We start from the raw sequence: 21,530 nt of genomic DNA on the forward strand, positions 1-21,530 counted from the left end.
TGGACATTGCTGCTGTAAACATCGGGGTGCAGGTGTCCCGGCGTTTCATTGCATCTGTATCTTTCTTACCCCTCATCTTTAATAACACCCAAAAGATAGGGACTATTATCTCCTTTTACGGGGGAGGAAACTGAATTTCAGAAAGGGTAAGTGATTTACCGAAGGTTACGTTGCTAGAAAGAGGTGAAGCCAGGACATGAACCCTGATCTTTCTGGCTCCACAGTCATTTGGGAAAAACCTTTCCCCTTTACTCTGCACTTTGCCAGTTTCCCTTCCTACCTCCGAAACTCTCAGGAAGGGCAAATCAAATTGGTGGACGGGCTTTGGAGAAATGCCATACAATGTGCAAATATAAGAGATGATTAGTGAAAGAGATGAAGACAGGTGGAGCATACTCTGCAGCTACGAACACAACTACTGCATGGCCGTGTCTGTTTAAATGAAGCGAGTATCGGTGCAGCCTTCTCAAATTCATGCTATGCAAGTCACATCTCAGAGGGGGTAATTTCCTTGCTCAGGATGAAAACTGACAGGGTTTCAGAGGAAAATAGTTTAGTGGTCATATTAAAAACTCGGTCATATTCACTTAGCATCATACCGTAAGTGCAGCTAGTTGCAGCGTAAACAAGCCTGGGCCGGACATGGCTTTCTTCAAGTAGGCTGGCCCATTCCCGGGCCGTTCATTCTGCAGGAGGCTGAGACGCGAACAAGGCAGGATGGAGAAGCTATTTGTGCTCGTCCTCTCCCTTACCTTACTGACTGACTTCGCAGGTGAGCATAAACTCTGAAAACGGCCTACTTCTCTCCTGACGTGATAAACTGGAATAAGCCTATTTTATATTTTTGAAATATTTTTTCATTTCAAAGAATACATAATATGTAATAATTCAATCCTCCCCCCTCTCCAGGAGCAGGCTCCCAGAATTGCTATCATTAGAGATAAATTATTATTTTTTAAATCTTTAAATGTATTTGAATAGTAATTCTCAGAAATGCTGATAAATCTTTAACTATACTATATTTTATTTGATTTATAAAAAAGATTTTATTTATTTATTTGAGAGAGAGCGAGCGAGCATGAGTGGAGGGGAAGGGCAGAGGCAAAGCAGACGCCCCACTAAGCAGAGAGCCCGATATGGGGCTCGATCCCCTGGAATCATGACCTGAGCAGAAGGCAGATGCTTAACCAACTGAGCCACCAGGCACCCCAACTATAGCATCTTTTAGAGTTCATATGAGATCATCAAGACCTGACAGACTTATTTGATGATATCATTTGGAGTTTATGTGTGATTATTAAAACTTAATATATAATTTTATTATCATAATATCTTCTTCAAGGGATCATGTGTGATTATCAAGTTTAACACAATCTTGTTCTCAAGGAGAATCTTCCAATAACAACTTTTAGTTGATTTAGTGTTTTGGGGCTTTAAAAAAAAATCAAAGCAAATCTAATGGAAGAGAAACACATTGACCAGAGAACTGAGGAAAATATGTTTTAAAAAACGTATCCAGAGGCATCCAGCTGGCTCAATTGGTAGAGCATACAACTCTTGGTCTCAGAGTAGTGAGTTCGAGCCCCATGCTGGTTATAGAGATTACTTAAAAAAAAAAAAAGAAAAAAACTCTATATTCATGAAGTTAGCACCCACTTTTAAAGAAATACACTATTGCAATAGGTAAGTCTCTTGAAATTGTACAGCTTTTGCTCTGAGTTTACCATGTTAGAAACAATTTACAATTCTTCTCAGAGCCCTCTGGAATGCCACATCCTTTGGGACAGGTCGCCGTGAAAGAACTTTTGTGTGTGACCGAAATTGAACTTGCAAATCCTTTGTCTTAGATTGTGAACTGGAGCATGAGCTTGTGTGCCTAGAGTCCCTCAGGCCCCTTCCTGACTTTTTCAGGGTCCTCCCCGATTCTGACGGAAAAGCAGGCCAAACAGCTTCTCAGGTCCCGACGCCAGGACAGGCCAAGCAAACCTGGCTTCCCTGATGAACCCATGCGGGTGAGTGCCAGCCTCCTGCTACTTGAAGGGACAGTGTGATCTCTTCTTCTTCTTCTTCTTCGTCTTCGTCTTCGTCTTCGTCTTCATCTTCGTCATCGTCTTCTTCTTCTTTTAATAATAATTACTTATTTTTATTTATTTTATTAATTTAATTATTTAATTTTTATTTATTTTAATTTAAATTGATTAATTAATTAATTTTCTTTTATTATTACTTATTTTTATGTATTTCGTTTTAATTTTTAATTTAATCATTTTATGAATTTATTTTAATTTAATTATTACTTATTTTTATTTATTTAATTAATTTATTATAAATTTATTTAATTCATTTATTTGAATTTAAATTCAATTTGCCAACATACAGTATAAGGTGCTCATCAAGTCACATGCTCTCCTTAATGGCCAGTTACCCCATCCTCCCACCAATCCCCTGTTCTGTAGCCCTCCTTTTCCCAGAGTTAGGAGTCGCTTATGGTTTGTCTTCCTCTCTAGTTTTTCCCCTAGTTACGGTCCCTTTCACTATTTCTCATATTCCACATATGAGTGAAACCATATGTTGATTGTCTTTCTCCAAATGACTTATTTCACACAGCATAATACCCTCTAGTTCCACTCACGTCGAAGCAAATGGTGGGTATTCATCATTTCTTTTTTATTATTAAGATTTTATTTATTTATTCATGAGGGACACACACAGAGAGAGAGAGAGAGTTTGAGAGAGAGAGAGAGAGAGAGACAGGCAGAGGGAGAAGCAGGCTCCATTAAGGGAGTCTGACGTGGGATTCGATCCCGGGTCTCCAGGATCAGGCCTTGGGCTGAAGGTGGCGCTAAACCCAGGCTGCCCCTGCCTTGTCTTCCTGAACCCATCCTTGCCTTCATTTTGTCAGTTGTGCTGGGTGCTATTAGATCCTGCCACACTGACCCCAGGTCTGGCTTGTCCCCCCATTCCCTGGAGAAGTACTAACATTCCTGGTATTTTTTTTTATTATTATTTTTACCAGGATGAGTTCATTTAAAAATCTCTTATTAAGGTACAGTATTAAAAAAAAAATGCAATGTTGCGCAGTGCTGAAGAGTGCTGGCTCTGGGTCAGACTGTGTGGGCTTGGCTTCCCATTTTCTACCTGTGTAAACTTGGGCAGCTTTCCACATGTTTCTATACCTCAGTACTCTCATCTATAAAAGCGGGCTAACAATAAATATTACTTACCTTCCTCTAATATTGTTATTCCAAATAATAACATAAAATAACTATAAGGATAAAATAAAGGAATTCCTAGTAAGGCACTTATAATAATAATACTCAGCAAACAGTAGCTACTCCTTTGATTATTAAGTACCAGGGACCAGGCAAGGTGCAGAGGCTGTCAGAGCAGTTGCTTGGAATTCTGCTCTGAGTTGATAGCAGACACAGAGAAGTCAGTGAATGGCTGTTATACAGAGTGGCTTAGAAATGAATCAAGGACTTTAGGCTGTCAGGAGTGGGCATGCCTTGTCTGTCTTTTCTTCCTGTCTGTCTGTCTTTCTCTCCCTCTCTCCCTTCTCTCTTGAAGTCAGATGTGGCTTGAAATATCTAAGCGCAGGGTAGAAGGGGCCTGGTGGGGCAGGTGCAAGATCAGGGAGGGTTGGAGTTCCGTGGACTTTATCTTGTGTTTGGTGGAAGACAATGGGGAGGTGGAGACTGGAGCTTCAGATAGATGGTTTGAGAAGTGGTTAGAAGAGAAGAGGCCGAGGACTGAAGTCTGGGGACACCAACACTCAGAGGTGAGCAGAAGAGGAGGAACTCGAAGGGGCTGAGAAGGAATGTGGGCAGACATTGGGGAAACCCAGAAAGTGTGGGGAGCGGAATGCTTGGCTCGAGGGTCCCCAGGGGCTCCAACTGGCACCTTGTGCTTTTGGCCTGATGTCTGGAGGGGCTGTTCCAGAGGCTCTTCCTCAGGAACCTAGGAGGCTACAGGTCTCAGAAGACAGGCTCTAATCAGCAGTAGAGTCTGCCACTGGGCATTTTCTCTGTCGGCATCTGCCCCTGGTTCCTCTGAGCTCTGGCTCAGAGGAATGGCAGCCTTCACAGGGGCTGAAGGCATCTTAGACATTGGGCAACAGGTGAGTTTGGATGGTTGTAGCAGGGGAGGTTGGACCACGCAGATCAGCTTCCTGCCTCCCTCGCTCCTCCAGCGTCACCCTCCCTGCCATTCTAGTCTTGTGTCCCCAACACGGCTGAGTGTGGTCCTTCCCTGCCCAGAACTTCCCAAAGCTCCTTCTCTGACCACTTCCTTCCTCTGACCTCTGGTTGCCACTGGTCTTCACCTGTGACAACCTGCATCTTGCTTCGAACTCTGTGATTTTACTGAATGTCTGACTTTTTTGGTTTTGTTCTGTTTTTGGTCATCTTATAGGCTGATCACCAATGACTTCTCTTAACTGAGCCTACAATATCTAGTTTCTGTGTGATTCTCTCTTGCCTCAGAACTCACTGCTGACCCCTCATGCCTCCTGTGTATAACCCAGCCCTGCATGTCCCTCCCCAAACACTGACCCCAGTGTCCAGAATCCTCTGCCACTCAGCCGAATTTGGAAAAGTGCTCATGTGACCTACAGTTGAAGTGGGAAATAAATATGCAATAAATACTTGGTGGCTAGTCTATATCAGTAGTTCTCATCCAGGGATGATTTTGCTCCTCCATCCCCAGGGACATCTGGCAGTGTCTGGAGACATTTGGTTGTCACAATGAAGAGGAGGCAGGGGGAGAGGGGAGAGGGCAGTGGTGGTGGGGTAGGTAAGGTGGGAAGAGGGAGGGTTTGCTACTGGTGTCTCATGGGTTAAGGCCAGGAATTCTGCTAAACATCTTATAATGCACAGGGCAGCTCCCATAACAAAGAATGATCTTGCCTAAAATGTCAACAGTCCCAAGAGTGAGGAACCCTGGCTATACCATGCTGAACAACCTCTTTCTCTTTTATTCTGTGCTACTCTATGCATCTCTTGCACTATCATTTATTATTAGATTATATTATATTTATTATTATATTATATTATATTATATTATATTATATTATATTATATTTACCCACATGCAGAACCAGCTGAATCAACAAGCAATTTCTGGTATCACATTTTTCTAGGAATGTGTTTCTTAACCTTGGCTGCATGCTGGAACCAACTGGGAAAGTTAAAAATTTGATGCCTGGGTCCCAATCCCAGGAGGGGATGGCCTGAGGTGTGGCCTGGGCATTGGGTGGGTGACAAAGCCCCTCAGGTGGTATCAACGTGCAGCCCGAAGCTGGGAACTACTGTGCCAGGCCTTCTGGGAGAGACCTGGCATATGTAATACCAGCTCCTGTGGGCTAGTCGGGAACATGAAAGCTAAAAGCACGAAATGTTTAGGGAACAGTTAAAGGTTGAACTGAGTGACATGGAGAGCGAAGGCACCAGTCTGGATTCAGTTGAGTCAGAGAGAGTAGGAGGCTCATGGGGTGCATGCAGAGCGTGCTCCTTGCTGACCTGATGTGCACTTCATTAAACTTAACACTGATAGGGCCTTACCAAGTGCCAGACACTGGGGACATAAAACAAACTAGACAGTCTTCCTTCTTCCAGGTGCCCATGTCCATTGTGTGGAGACAGAGTCACAGCGACTCAACTAGATTGGAGTTCTCTAATGAGGTTGAGAGGAAAGGGTCTCTAGCTCTACCTGGAAGGAGGGAGGAGGTGTCCACCGGCTGAGGCTTGAAGGATGAGGAGTTTTCAGGCAAGGGATGGAGGGGAGGTGGGAAGCATATTCCACCCAGTGCCATTCAGTCCACATTCTCCCACTAACTAGTCATGGACTTTGGGCTTTGGACTTAGGATGAGTCAGTTTCCTTTTTCTGGAGCTCACTTTCCTCTAGAGTGTAGAGAATTTGCAGTGAATCTGGCTAAAAGGTCTATTCTAGGTCTTGTATTTTAGGGTACTGAATAGAGCTTTGAGGGAACAAGCCAGGTTTCTTGGTGCCAGTCTGCAACTTGAGGAAAAGCCAAGGACTGCAGGATGCGGCCCCCCGGTGAGAAGCCAGAGGAGTTTATTTAGAGGGTTTCTCTAAAGCTCCAGAGCCTCCTCCCTTCATGGTGGCCCTGCTACCACTGTATCCAACATCCGAGACCTATATTTGACCTCTTCCCCCATATCAGGTCTTGTTGTTGACTTTTCCTTTTCATGGATTCGCTGAGAGCAAAGTGAATACCCATCACCTGTCATGTAGAAGAAGTGATTTACTCATTTTAGGTGACAGCTGACATCGTGATGATCCTGGTTCTTCATCACTGTTGACAGTGATGGAGCCCTGGACGGACAGGGTGAGCCCACATTTGTCTGGTCCTGAGTGGCAACCTGTGGCCGTAGGGGAGGTCAGGGGTTGGTGAGTGGGACTGCCTCACAGGCTTAAACCCTACAGCATGGGAACTAAGGGCTTAATTAAGTCCCTTTGATTTGTGAGGAAGGAACCACACTTCCTTGCTCTTTATCTTTTGCCAAGATACCTGCTACCCTCCTTGTTTCTCTGTGCAAACCTTCTGCTTAGATGTCCCTTTGCTAGGGAAAGGGCACTGTCCTGCAAATGCACCATCCTGTGTATTCAGTGCACGCGCATCCTGAGTGTTGTATATGTGTGGGTGTGTGTGTATGTGAAGGTGTGTGTATTTGTTGTATATGTGAGGATGTGAATATATGCGAGAGAGTATGTGTGTAAGAGTGTATATGTATGGGTGTGTGTATCACTGTGTATGTATGTGAGGCTGTGTGTGTGTGTGCTTTGGAAAAGACCTTGCAGAAAAAATTTTTAAAAAGATTTTATTTATTTACTCATGAGAGAGAGAGAGAGGCAGAGACACAGGCAGAAGGAGAAGCAGGCTCCACACAGGGAGCCCGATGCAGGACTCGATCCCAGCACCCCGGGATCACGCCCTGAACCGAAGGCAGATGCTCAACCACTGAGCCACCCAGGCATCCTGCAGAATAATTTTTCAGAAGGTCTGGATTCCAATTCTCTCTCTTCCACTTTCAACCTTGACTTGAGTCCTTGGAATATGTGAAAGGACAGGTGATGGCAACGGAAGGTCCTGTGGGGCTAGGCTGGAAAGCCATGGCTGTCACAGGAGAGTTGACTTCCATTCTGTACTCATTAGGAGCCACCAGGAATTTTGGGCAAGGGAGTGACAAGATTGGAGCTAGTTGCCAGGAGCCGTGAGGTCTGGGACAGAGGTCTGGGACACAGTCTCGTCAAAGCTGCCCTTCGGCTACCACTATCCATGAGTAATGGGAAATGACACTTTTGGACAGGTTATGGTCCCTCCTTGCCATGTGACTCAGGAGATGACCAGGTGGAAATGAGCAGAGAGAGTGATCTTTGGGAAATGTATGCACTCTTGGGGACTGTGCCTTAAGACTCATGCTCACCCCTGAGTTGAAATCACAGAGATGACCAGTTGGGTTATTTCATCTCACTTCTTCCCTCCGAGGGAGCATGCAAAAGAAAACCGGTACAGAGAGGAGAGGCTAGTGATGGGGGTGAATGAGTGGAGCTTTGGACAGAATTCCAAATGCAAACAAGTATGAAGATTTGCAGCATCCCCTGTTCAGGAGTATTTACTAAGCAATGTTTATGATCTTGACATGTGGCCTAAGTATTAACAGATGTTGGCTTCTTGTGCACAGACAGGTGTTTTGGAGACACATTCAGGCAAGCTGTGCCCGTGCTTCCAAGGGGCTGGACTGTTTTGACCGCAATTCACCGCAAGGACTGTTCTTTTCTGACCATGCAGTGGCAAGAACATTATGCTCTTGGAAAGGTGTGGCCCTGCATTGCAGGGAGCATTGGTCTTGGCCTCAAAGGAGTGTAAGCATGGTGCTGGGATCCTTGATAGAAGAAGGTGGAACCCTGTGGGGATGAGGACAGAGGCTGAGAGGAGATATGGCTCTGGGGAAGAAAACAGGAGGGATGTTGAATGTATGGAGGCAGCTGGGCAGGAAGGGGTAGGGGACACTTATTTACAGCAGTTCCTGGCATTAAATTTGCAGCTGTTTTGTGCTCTGTGTGTCATTACCCTCTGCAACCCTTAGACCTTAGGAGAAGCCTGCTGATTCGGCAACCTTGTGTTAGTGGTTCTTTGTGGGGAATGGCAGGTGGCGGGTGGTGTGCTGTGTGATTGACAAAAGAGGATGGTAATCACTCAAATCTGGAAGCTACAGTGGTGGCAAAACAGGCTATGGGACTGATTTGGGAGAAACATGGCTCCCAAATCTTCAGAGATTTGGGGGAGTGGGTTCTAGATCTCACAGGAATTCGATGGGCACTCACAGAAGGCTGAGATTCACTGCAGGGGAAGGAGGCAGCCATCTGGATTAGGTGTCAGTTGAATCATTTTGGGGTCTACATTAGGACCCCAAACAGTTTGCAAAGACTTCGTGTTAGAATAGTTTTAAGATCCCAAGGGAAGGAGGGGCACCCGTGTGGCTGAGTCAGTTAAGCGTCTGCCTTCAGCTCAGGTCATGATCCCAGGATCCTGGGATCGAGTCCCACATCTGGCTCCCCATATCGGGTTCTCGGCTCGGTAGGTTCTCTTCCTCTCCCTATTTGTGCTCTCTCTCTCTCTCTTTCTCTCTGTCAAATAAATAAATAAATCTAAAAAAAAAAAAAAGATCCCAAGGGAGGGGAAAAAATCCGCCTTGGGTGAAATTGATGCATGGAAAGAAGGGCTAGGTTTATGTTTGGAAGGAAGAAAGTGGAAAAAATATTGAGACTTCCCTGAATATTGCCTCAGTTATGATTCTGTTTCTGTTGGTCTTTGGGGTTTGGGTCTAAACTCTTGCTATTCAAAATGTGGTCCCCAGCCCTGGCCACCTGGCTTCTTGGAACCTCACACTCCTCCTTGCACCTCCCACAGGCCCCAGGGGGCCCGTGCACACCGTGGTTTGAGAGCAGTAACTTCAGTCCTGCAGAGCTAGCTGCGAGGGGGGCTCTCAGCCTCTGTTCCTGACACCCCAAGGCCCAGGAGCCAGCCTGTGTTTGTTTTGCATGACAAAATTGACTTCTCCCCCTTCCTTCTGGGTACTCTGCTCCTTTGGATTCCAGTCTCCCAGGACACCCTGCCCCCGACTTCTCTGCCTGCTTGGCACTTTGTGGATCTGCTTTGCTGGATCCTCAGTCCTTTAAATGTCAGAGAGTCCTAGGGCCTGTCTTCCCACCTCATCAGTCTCGTGAGTTTAAATATCATGTCTATGGCGACAACTGCACATTGCCTCTCCCGGGAGCTCCAGCTCATTTACGTGACCGTCCACTTGCTTGGCAACATTTTCCAGACAGCTCAGACCCAACAGCCCTACGTTGAATCTGACACCAGCTCCTGCTCTTGCCTCCCACATCAGGATGAATAGTGCTGGCTTCCCCTAGTTTTGTGGGCCCCATATCCAGACTCTGACCACTCCTCACCCTCCACTGCTAACACTGGGGTCCCTAGGGGAGATAGAGAAATTCTCTTTTACCTGGCCTCCCTGCCTGCTCTCTGGATCCCTCTGTGTCTGAATCAGATGTTAAAAATGTAAACCAGATCTTGTCCCTCCCTGGCTCAAAACCTTCCAATGATTCCCTGCCTTATGCCCCATAAAATCCCTAGTTCTACAGTGGCCTACCAAGCCCTAGAGGCCTGTTGTCCCCATCTCGGCCTCCACCTCGTCCTCCGCTCTGCAAGCTGGCCTCATCAGTGTGCTCTGAATGCATCAGGTTTAACGTATCCCTTCGCAGCTGCAGTGAGGCTGTATGGTAAGTAGGGTTGGCTTTGTTCTGCAACTTGCTATTTTTTTTTTTTTTCATTCAGCAATATGTCTTCATCTTGCTCATTTTTAGCTGAAGCATAGTAGAAATGTATCATGCTGTGGTCTGAATGTCAGTGGTTCCCCCTCCCCAATTCATATGTCAATGTCCTCACCACCCCTCTGCCCCCCATGTGATGGTATTTGGTTCCAGAGAGCTCCCTAGCCCACTCTGCCAAGTGAAGCTACAATGGGAAGTCTGTGACCCGAAAGGGTGCTCTTACCCGGCCATGCTGGCACCCTAATCTCCAACTTCCAGCCTCCAAAACCATGAGAAATACATTTCTGTTGTTCATAAGCAACCCGGTCTGTGGTGTTTTGTGAGAGCAGCCCAAATGGATGGAGACATTTTTCAACTTAACTTATTTAGCCCTTCCCAGAACAAGGGACACTTTTGGTTATTTCCAGGGTATGTGTGCACATGTGTTTTGCCGAGTGCAATGATAACAAATGGACTGGCTGGGTCAGAGAGCTTATGTACTTTTAGCTGAATTAAATATGGCAAATGGCCTAATCAACTGTACCAACCCTCACCTCGAGCATGCGTAAGAGTACTCGGGTCCCTATACTCTGGCCAGTACTTTCAAAATGAAAAGAAATAAAGTTTTTATTATTTATTTTTTTCAAAGGACTTTATTTATTTATTCATGAGAAACACAGAGACAGAGAGGCAGAGACATAGGCAGAGGGAGAAGCAGGCTTCTTGTAGGGAGCCCAATGGGGGACTCGATCCCAGGACCCCAGCATCCCGCCCTGAGCCAAAGGCAGACGCTCAACCACTGAGCCACCTGGGCGCCCAAGAAACAAGGTTTTTTAAAGTTACCACACTTACCTACTCTTCTATCTGTACATGTTTATAGAGACATGTTGCCAAACAATAGGGACCATATTTTTCTTGGTGATAAGATTCAGGGCAAATTTTTTACTTTCATCTTCACATCCTTTTTCCTATTCCTCAGTGTATTTGTCTCTTATGGTGGCCATAACAAAGTGGCACAAGTGGGGTGGCTTCTGACAGCAGACGTCAATTCTCTCTCTCATTGATTCTCTAGTCTAGGTCTAGAGACCAGAAGTTGAAAAGAAAATGTTGGTACGTTTGGTTCTTTCCTGCCGAGGGGGTGGGGTGGGATGAAGGCAGAGAACTAGCTCTGGGGGAGAATCTGTTCTGGCTTTCTCTCCCAGCTTCTGATGGTTTCTTTAGTCCTTCCTTGGTGTTTTTTCAAACAGGCTCTCTGTCTGTGATCACAGGGCCTTGTGTCCCATGTGTCCCTGTGTCCAAATTGCACTCATTTCACAAGGACACCAGTCACCAGATTTAGGGCCCACCTTAATCTAGGATGACCTCATCCTAGCTTGGTTACATCTGCAAAGATCCTCCTTCCAAGGAAGGTCATGTGTGCAGGTTCCAGATGAACATAAATGTTGGGGAGGACACCATTCATTCAAGTACTCCCAGTCTCCTAGTTTCAATAAACATAGAAGTCTCACAAAAACAATACAGGAGAGTGCTAAGAGGTGGTCACAGATGGCTGGGTCTGAATCCAGACTTGCAGGTGTCTGTACGGACAACTTGGCACCGTTCATTGGCATTAGAAAGCTCTGAGGAGAAGCAGGTTGTCTGCTATGATGGTGTTTGAATTTGAAATTCTCTTATCGCACTTGCCTTTGCATTTGTTTCTTCTGCTCTCGTCTACCTGGTTAACTCTTACTTGTTCACAGAGATTCATGGTAAATTATGCCTTTTTTGGGAGGCCTCCCTGATGCTCGTACCCTCCCCACCATGAATTAGAGCACCACTCTGGCATAACACAAGATAGCTATTTCTTTCTTTTTTTTTTTTTTTTTGTCTCTCTTACTAGACTATTCTAAACTGCTTGAGCAGATGGACTTTTTGTTGCATTTCTGGGTCCTCATCACCAAGCACAGTATTTGGCATTTACTAGATGCTCATTATACTTATTTCCATTCCCTTTTTTTTTTTTCTTCTCTCCAGGGGAGAAATTGTGGAGGATATAACTCTATCCTACAACTAGGAGGTTATTTCAAAGACATCTTTTCTATGGCCTCACTTAAATTCATTACGTTTCTTGTAATCATCCCAAAATTTAGGGAAGAAATTATCTGCCAACTGCTGGGGTGAGCCATGGAAATTCTTTAGAAAGATGACATTGGAGCTAAAATTATGTCTTCTGTGAGTGTATTCATAAGTGGTCATGTGCCCTGGGAATATGCTTTCCATTCGGCCTGTGTTTCTTTAAGGAAAGTTCTTGTTGGGCATGTATAAATCATATTAGCTTTATTGTAAGTAGTCTTCTTAAAATATGCTTTCATGTTTAGCTCCTTGACAAATATGTGTAGTCACTCTACTACCCTTTTGTGCCCCATGATGTCAAAGGCCAGTTTGGAGTGACAATGATGTAAATCGCACACATCACTGATCTGCTTTCTTTTAGCGCTGAGCCCTAAAGTTAACGTTTGGAGCCCCCGTCCTGCATAGAGGACTATCTTGCTTGTACTAATGAGCAAAATAATTCATCCAAATGTTGATGGACTTTTAATTTCACGCAAATGTCAGAGGAAGGATTTTGCCTTCTTGGAAAAAGTTCCTGCCTTGATAGCTTAACTGTCCACTCTATAATAATTCTCTGCTTAGATCAGGTTCCAGTGAGTATTTAATTTCATTATCACACCAGTGCCATCACAAAGGATCGCTTCCAATTTCCTCTCTAATTACTGGAGATTATTTACTTAAATCATTACACTTGGGATTGGACATGGAATGCAGATACTGGTTTTTGTTTTGCTTTAAATTTTTTCCCCTTAAAAGAAAGGAATCTGAAAAAAAATTAAAACTTATTTTCCATCTATCCTTTCTTTCTTGATCCAGGAACATTTGAGTTTATCATTAATGCTGGGTCATTTCTAATGCAGCCAATGCAATTGTTGAATTTGTGGTTTTTCAGTAGATTTGCAGTTTGGCTTTTCATCTTTGACTAATGATTGCTTCTAGGCCTTTGTGGCATATCCATTTTCCTAACGTTTTAAATAAATAGGGAAATGTCATGGAAACCAGTGCTTGTTTCTTTCTCTCTCTATGTGTGTGTCTGTTTTGGTTGTTTTTCTTCAATGCTGATTTCAGCTGCTATTTAGGAGTGTGAGGTATATATTACTCTTTGATGCTTTTTATGTATGTTTGGCCTGGGCCATTATAATGAGCAGATTGACACAGATGTTGAGGAAATTTCCAAGAGGGGTTTAGAGGGATTATGGAAAAAGAGTAATTTCATCTATTCATTTACTCATTTGTACATTTCTCCAGTGATCTTTATTGAGGTCCTACTATGTGCCAAGTGCTAAGCCTTATACTAGGTATACCTTGATCACTGCCATTAAAAAGCCTGTTTGGAGGTTTGGCTGAATGGGACAGAAATTAAATGAGTAGGGATGCAAATAAGCATATAAGAGGTATGCAAATGTGGGGTGCCTGGGTGGCTCAGTTGGTTAAGCATCTGCCTTTGGCTCAGGTCATGATCTCAGGGTCCAGGGATAGAGCCTCATATTAGGCTCTCTGCTCAACGGGGAGTCTGCTACTCCCTCTCCCACTGCCCCTTCTGCTCGTGCTCTCTCTCGTACACTCTCTCTCAAATAAATAAAATCCTTTTTTTAAAAAAATGAGGCATACAAATGCTATATGCTAGTGGTGACATTTGTTAAAATCCCCACTGATCTCATCAGAAAAATCTGTACGTATTGGGAAACGGTCAGACTCATGGGAAGAAGTTTATCGTTTAGTAACTAGTACTGTCAGTTGTTTTCCTTGAAGTGACAGGCTCACTTCATTTTCAAAAAGATGCCTGCCAAACACAGCTAGTCCTTGACACCAACAGTCACTTAAGGGTTCTTCTTTGAGGAAACCACTGTACTTGGCCATGCGACAGAGGTGCTGCCTGCATGCTTCACATTGGGTCACTTTCGTCTGCCTCACAGGGGTGTTCTTCAGAGAAACAGGCATTTTTAGAATATTCTATATTTATTTATGTATTCTCACTGTGAGTGTGTGATGGTAAAAGACACAAGGACAGTGATAATGGTTGTCACCATCACTAAAATGGTTAAGGCACCAGTTTTATCCACCTATGAAAAGGCAAATAATGTCTTAGATTATCCTAAAAAGAGTTTTGACCTCATGGAGCCCTGAGGGGGAGCATAGACCCCACTTTGAGGACCGCTGCTTTGGTCTTTCATTCCGCCAGCATTTATTGACAATTTCCTGCAGACCAGTTCCTGGGAAAGGGGCTCCACCTACAACTTCAAGACAGGCTCAGATCTTTCTTATCTAATTGTAACCACAAAGAATTGGGCAGCTCATAAGGAAGAGGCTTCTTGCAAAGGCATTGCAGAGTTCAGGTCAACTAGCAAGAGATGATAAATTCCAGGCTCACAGCCCCTGAGCATGAAGCAGAAAGGCAGGTTCCCGGAATGAGAGAGCCTTCAGGAGAGGATGCAGCCATCTGACACTTTGGGACTTCACTGGAGGCATCCCTCTCTCCTACGTCTAATCCCCTGCTGGGGTCTCTACTTCAGACCCATCTGCAAGCCCCAGGTTCCTAAGGGAGTCTGGGCTGCACTTCTAGGCCAGCTTCTCATTGTATAGGGCCAGGTGAGGGAGGAGAGAAATGGATTGAAAGGCATAGATGGAGACTACGTATGTGGCACAGAACCTGTATCATTTCATTTAATCCTGACAGCCCAGGGAAATGGGTGCTAGAGCCATCCCTGTCGTGCAGATGGATGCAATGAAGATGGACAGGCCAACCGATACCGGCAGAGTCTGGACTTGAACAGACCCCGCCCCAGGCTCACACCCAGACCTCTTAGCTTCTCTACCCAACCGCCTGGCACACAGGCAGGCAAGAAGGTGGCCACGTGGGCTTCCTTCAGTGAGCTGCTCGCAGGGAACTGTAGGAGGACAGCTGTGTGCTGGCAAAACTTTGTTCTTTATTTACAAGACTCCACACTGCTTTCCTGTTTCCCCCAATTCTTCTTCTTCTGCCCCCAAACTCCCCAGACAGGGCATGAAAGGGCAGGATTCAGCCCAAAACTCACAAACAGGTCCTTGCAAGCTGCTAGGGAGTCATGGTCCGACAGTGGGGTCCCGCAGGAGCCTCTCACCATCTGCCTCCTCCTTGGCTGCCCCAGAGACTCCCTGCCTGGGACAAGGAATGCATTTTGACAAGTCAGATGAAAACAACAATGATAAACAAAACAAATTCAAACTGCATGGGTCCTGCAGGAAAGGGAAAAAAAAAAAACCTCAGGAAACTTGGACACTTTATAATTCATTCCTTTGCACTGTCATTAAAAAACGTTTTTTGTTTTTATTTTATTTATTTATTCATGAGAGACACAGAGAGAGAGGCAGAGACACAGGCAGAGGGAGAAGCAGGCTCCCCGGACTCAATCCTGGATCCCCAGGGATCACGCCCTGAGCCCAAGGCAGACGCTCAACCCCTGAGAAACCCATTATCCCTGCTTTTTTTTTTTTTTAAGGCTATATTTAATACAAGATGCAGACTTCCTATAGGGTTTCATAGAAACTTAAAAAATTACAGTTCTAAACTGGATTCCTCTCTCAAAGCTTTACAATACCATAGGAGAGTGTTCAGGATTTGGGATTTTTATGATATTTATACATACCAAAATAATTTAATCTTGCACAGATATTACTGAATATGATTACTCTCTCCCAAAGTGAGATATCACTTCTCTGATTATTGACCTGCTGTTTTGGGATACCCATGTGTGTTTATATGGATCTGTTTTACACTTTGCAATGGTTCCCATCCCATAATTACAGCACCCAGACTTCATTCAGAGCAATGTCAACAGCCTACCTCCAAGTTAAAAATTATTCTCATCTTCACCTACTCCCTTTTGGGGAGAAACTATCAAGTTCATGTGCCAGTATGTAAGCCCACCCACATGGCACCACCACTAAAAAATATGATGTAGGTCAAATACATCCTTACCCTCAGGGAGAGGTCACTGACAAAGAGAGTGACCAGGGCAATGCTGGGGGATGTCTGGAGAGCTCTGAGGTCACAGGGAATCTGAGAAGGCTTCCTGGAGGAGGTAACATTTAGGCTGAGGCCTGAAAAGTCAGGTAAAAGTGAGTCAGGAAAAAGAGAAGGCACGGGGGTGTTCTAGGTGGAGAGAATAGCATAAGCTCAGAGAGCAGAGCAAGTGTGACCCATCCAGGAAGGCTCGGGCAGATTGATGGTGAGGGAAGGTCAGGGTGGATCACAGAGAGCCATACAAACCACATTAAGGAATTAAAATTTTCTCCTAAGCCCTGTGTATCCCATTCAAGTAATTTCATCAAGGAAGCAACATGGGTAGATTTTTTGTTCTAGGCAGTCTGGGCTTCTCTGTTTGGATCAGGAGATGGAGAGATAAGGTCTTTAAGGAAGGAAGAGATTTTTGTCACTTCACTCTTATTTAAGAAACAACCTGTTGATTTATCATTTATCATTTTTTCCATCTTGTGTATCATTTATACGAGATAATGCAATGAGAAACAATGTGGGAAACCCACAGGCTGAGCTGGCTTGGTTGAAGACCGAGCCTTGTTGGGAAGACAAGACCACCCTGACCCTGGAAGCGACCCTCACGTGGATGGAGGCAGAGCATGAGCGAGCAAGGACGTGAGGGGAGGGAGAACCACCTCACGCAAAGCAAACAGCTGTACTCCCGAGGCTGGATCCCGGTGTATTCAGTGGGCGGCTCCTCTGCAGCATACGTCGGTAGCATCTGCTGTCTGTGCTCTGTGCTCCTTTCTTGGACAACGGCGCAACCCTAGCACCCATGATCCTGTACGGCTGCTGGTTGTCTCCATCCTGTTCCCCATCCATCCCGTACCCTGCTCTGCTCAGGTGGCTGACCTGCACAGTCTGCACCGCTGGGTTCCCTGGCCAGCTGGCTTCTGTGTGGGCTCAGCAGGCCTTGGAGGGCAAGAGGAAAAAGAGGAGCGAGGGGCTGGGGCATTTGTTCCCTGCTCCCTCCCTGCTCGGCAGAGGCTGCACCCCTCCATGACCTCTATGGCCTCTTCCTCTGAGCCTTGTATAGGCATAGGCGTGTCCATGGCTTCCCTCTATTGCTAGTCCCTGGGTGCTGGAATGTTCTTTGGTGGTCCCCTTAACCCTGTTCTCATGGACGTGAATGGCCCTTCATTAAAGACCCTTCAGGTGAACCATATGAGGGAGAAAGTGATTCTAGAGAAGCTCGGAAATCAATGAGGCTGTCAATGACAAGTGTGGAGCAGGGCAGGGGGCAGGGCCTCTCTCTGTTGTTGTGAAGCATGGGGAAGTGGAGTAGTTCCTACAGGAAGCTGCCCTTACCTGCTGGGTACAGTGACGTTATCCAGGGCTGCAGACCAACCCCGAGGGCAGAGTGAGTTGTCACCTGCTCCTCCGTCCAGGTGGGCAGTGCTGGTGAAGGCCCAAGGGCAGCTGTGACCCCTTTGGACAGCATTTTGAACTGGTCACTGTCAGGATGGAGCAGAGATGTTGGGGGCAGGTGTGGTGTTGGGTGGAGGGGTAGGGGGGCTAAGTGAGGAGTGGAGGGGTGAGGAGGAGGCTGTCATAGCCTGGGTGGGGAGCACTGAGGACCTGACCTACAGATGTGGCAGCGATGGAGGAGTGCAGCTGAGACTATCAGATTTTTAAAAAATCTTTAAAAAATAAAAACATTTTTGAGGAACTACTAGGCTGTTTTTATGAAATGCCCCTCTCTCCCTAGTACTGTTTTGTTGTTGTTGTTGTTGCTTTTAAAGATTTTGCTTATTTATTCATGAGAGACACACAGAGAGAGGCAGAGACACAGGCAGAGGGAGAAGCAGGCTCCACGCAGGGAGTGCCATATGGGACTGGATCCCGGGACTCCAGGATCACGCCCTGGGCCAAAGGCAAGCGCTCAACCACCAAGCCACCCGGGTGCCCTGTTTTGTTGGTTTTAAAGTCTCTTTTGTTTGATAATAGTATTATAGCAACTTCAGCTTTCTTATAGTTATCCCTTGCCTCTTTAAAAAAATGATTTTTATCACAAATGCATGCAGCCACAAATAATATTTTATTTAGTGATTCATGTTTTGTGACTACATAGGTAGCTATAATTCATTCATGGACACTGCTGTATAATACTCCATGGTGTGACCCTGCCCCAATTTATGTATCCATCTTCCTGTCAATGGATATTTGGCACCGTGCTAGTGTGTTGTTACTACAGGGTTTTGCTGCTGTGAACATTCTTGCACAGCTCCTGATATACTTTTCTCTGGTTCTCAAAGTGACCAGCAGCATCAGCATTGGCTGGGAACTTGCCCAAAATGTAAATTCTGGAGCCCCACCTCAGACCCAGTGAATCAGAAACTCTGGCGGGTGGGGCCCAGCAATCTGTGTTTTGACAAACCCTCCAGGTGATTCTGATGCCTGATATTTGAGGGCCACAGCTTAGAATCTAATTGAGGAGTGGGATTTCTGGATTGTAGGCCACCAAACAATTTTCAAAGTGGTGGCTCCACGTTACACCCCACTAACTGTGTGTGAGTTCCCATAGACACACGCCCTCTCAGCACTTAGGGTTGTCAGATTTCTTTATTTTGCCCATCGACTGCGGGCTGCCTGACTGCTCCCCCCCCCCCCCCCCCCACAGAGACCTGGGCATGACGGGTTTGCCTCTGGTCCGACCTCCCAGCCTCCCTCGGCCTGTCCGCGCCCTGTCTCAGAGGCACCGCCGTGCCATGCTCCAGAGCAGCTCAGCTGTCACTGTGGATAAAAGACTCTCTGCTGTGTGGGTTTGTTTTGACAGGAGTACATGCACCATCTGCTCCGCCTGGAACACCGCGCCGAGGAGCAGTTCCTGGAGCACTGGCTGAACCCTCACTGCAAGCCCCACTGTGACCGGAATGTGGTCCATCCCGTGTAAGGGGCTCAGGACCAGCTTCTGGTATGATCCTTTTCCTACCCAGGCCTTCTGGTTTTGGGAGATGGTGCTGGACGGCACGTGCATGGGCCCAGAGCTTTCAAAGCCGTGGCTTAGGGGAGCCAGCTAAGCAGCTGGCTGAGGGCTAGGGAGTGGCAAGAGCCACGCAGGGCGGAGAGGCGGCAGCCAGGATGAGAGAGGTCCTGGGGACACACAGACCGACCCCTACAGACTCACCAAGAGATCCCAAATAGGGGAGGGATGTGACCCTATTTGCTGTCCAAAGTCACTCCGGGATACACATCTAGAGGTGAGTGGAGACTCTGGTTTTTACAGCGGGGGTGGGCAACCGTGGGCTTGACCAGTGACCTCCATCACAACCATCACCACTGTGGCCAGGACCAGCCACGTCTTCCCTGCCTTCCCCTAGCCTTCCAACCCCGGGGGTCTGCCCAGCCCACCCATTCTGCATCCCTCTTGCTCAGGGTTTGCCTTTGCAGGCCACCTGCGCTGGACTGTGAGCGTTCCCCGCGCCCTTGCGCGCCTGCCTGCGCTCTGCTCCCGCGAGGCCACTTGCTTTTTCCCTCACTGTCTCCCCCTTCCCAGATCCTGTTAGATACAGTAGCAGATCCCTTTGGAGGGTGAGCCTAGTGGGTGTCTCTCCTTCTCTGTACTATGGACTAAGCAGGACAGGATATGATTGGGTGGTTTATCATCTGCGGTTGGGAGAAATCGTACATCTCCGTTCTTGTTGATTTTGTGCCAGCGGAGGAGCAGTCCCTCTAGACTAGGGTTCTTTGTAAGTTTCGGGGTGCTCTCACGTGACGTCTCCTATTTGATCCTCTTAACACCCCTGTGCCATTTAAAGGCATATGTTTAGCCCCGTGTTATGGAGGAGCTAACTGAGCGTGATTAAGCCGCTCACTCATGCCAGGCAGTAGTTGGGATGGCACCCTCCCTGTGGATGGGGGCGGGGGTGGGGGCATGTGGAGTCCCTCTGAGGGGCATCAGCCAACAGTGAGAGGAGGAGCATCTGCCCGGCAGTGGAAGAGAAGCTCTGCTTTTGAGGGGCCGGAGTTGGACTGACACCTTTCCATAGAGGGAGACACTTACTGCCATTGTGTGGGTGGGGCGAGAGCAGAGGTTTTGGGTGCGAGCCCCCCAGGGTGGCGCCCTCCAAGGCCTGACTGAGGAAGGCCTTTGCCTCCGGGTGCACCCCGGGGTGCTGACTAGGCTGGCTCCTGCAAAGCCAGGTTCCACGGGGGCCTCACTGCAGGCAGCTGGCACTCACCTGGAAACAGGGAAGCAGTGGCCCGAGGGATGCACCAACTTGGAATGTGGATTCAGAGAGGATTCGGGTCATAAAGACTGATGGGGGGGGGGGGGCAGGAAACAATGTCACTTTCTCTCCGCTTCCTCATTTGCAAAATGAGGACAGTAAGGGCTCCTCCCTGACGTGGTCCTTCTGACCATTAAAAAATTCGGATGCAGGGAACCCTGGGTGGCGCAGCCGTTTAGCGCCTGCCTTTGGCCTAGGGCGCGATCCTGGAGACCCGGGATCGAATCCCACGTCAGGCTCCCGGCCTGCTTCTCCCTCTGCCTATGTCTCTGCCTCTCTCTCTCTCTCTCTCTCTCTCTCTCTCTCTGTGACTATCATAAATAAATAAATAATTAAAAAAAAAAGTCGGATGCAAAAAAAAAAAAAAGTCGGATGCATGGAAAACAGTGCTGCCCTGGTGCATATGAGGGAGTGCTAGGAGATGACAGCTTGCTGGCTGTTGGCCCTCTCCCTCTCTCCTTTTTATCAAGTCGATCATCACAAGATGGTTCTTTTCTTGTTCTTTTCCAGCCAGCAGTTTGATAAGCAACGACCTGGCTACTGTTGAAACACCGGATGAGGCTCCTTCTTTATTTTTCAGCCATGGAAACGGATGTTTTCAGACCTCTGTGGCAAAGGCTGCCTCGGGGATTGATGGCAAATATATATACATGTATGCTGCTTCATTTGACTAACGTGCATCACTCATTAAAGCCAATAGCTTGAAGTATCACTCCCTTCCCTGCCCCTCATGGCCTTCCTGCAGGTTTGATAGGGTGGGCAGAAGGAGAAGCTCACCTGGGGCCAATGAGCTGGAACTTCTGGAAAGTCTTGCAGGGTATAGTGAAGCCCAGCCCTGGGGGTTGCAAAGGGGTCCCGTCATCTATTCCGCCCTCCATCCTGTCTGCTCTAATAAACACTGGTGTTAAACCTACTTTCTGTGCTGTCTCCTTTCTTTTCCTTCCAAAAAGGACAGCTGATATTTCCTTGCCTGTGAATCCAGCATTGGAAAGCTTATGGTTCTGTGAATAAATAGATGGATGCAAATACAAAATACCTAGCAATTTTTCACAAGGACCATCCTTTTTTGGTAAAGGGATTACTTGCCCAAGGCTTGCCCTGGAAATAGAGGCATCACTTAATACCAGGTGCACACCCTGGTCTTCTAGCAAAGGATACATTTTTTTTGGTGGAAAATGGATGGTGGCTCCCATGTCCCTCACGTACCCCCAACTCCCAGAATCAGAGAGTACACTATCAAAGACCAACAGAAGCAGGCAGAAATTGGGAGGGAAGGGAAAGTGGGCTGAATGGTCCTACAGAGAATCTGCCATCGTCTTTTTGGGGGTTCGGAGAGTGGCCCAAGTCCCCTGGG

At 46.7% G+C, this 21,530-nt stretch overlaps 1 protein-coding gene across 1 annotated transcript; it reads left to right on the top strand.

The window, feature by feature from the left end:
- The first annotated feature begins 680 nt into the window (after positions 1–680).
- C16H17orf67 (chromosome 16 C17orf67 homolog) lies at positions 681–21,089 on the top strand. The gene is made up of 4 exons (XM_077852607.1): positions 681–772; positions 1,912–2,012; positions 18,724–18,861; positions 20,687–21,089. The coding sequence occupies exons 1-3, from the start codon at positions 718–720 to the stop codon at positions 18,838–18,840; spliced, it is 273 nt and encodes a 90-aa protein (XP_077708733.1). The 5' UTR covers positions 681–717; the 3' UTR covers positions 18,841–18,861; positions 20,687–21,089.
- Positions 21,090–21,530: the final 441 nt, after the last annotated feature.

Source organism: Canis aureus, chromosome 16 (assembly GCF_053574225.1).
Source record: "Canis aureus isolate CA01 chromosome 16, VMU_Caureus_v.1.0, whole genome shotgun sequence".
NCBI lineage: Eukaryota > Metazoa > Chordata > Mammalia > Carnivora > Canidae > Canis > Canis aureus.

What these genes read in the sequence shown, in the direction of transcription:
- C16H17orf67 (XM_077852607.1), top strand. Translation starts at nt 718, where the DNA reads ATGGAGAAGCTATTTGTGCTCGTCCTCTCCCTTACCTTACTGACTGAC. An exon ending in CTTACTGACTGACTTCGCAG is followed by an intron (nt 773 to 1,911) that starts GTGAGCATAAAC and finishes TGACTTTTTCAG; the next exon opens with GGTCCTCCCCGATTCTGACG. An exon ending in TCCCTGATGAACCCATGCGG is followed by an intron (nt 2,013 to 18,723) that starts GTGAGTGCCAGC and finishes TTGTTTTGACAG; the next exon opens with GAGTACATGCACCATCTGCT.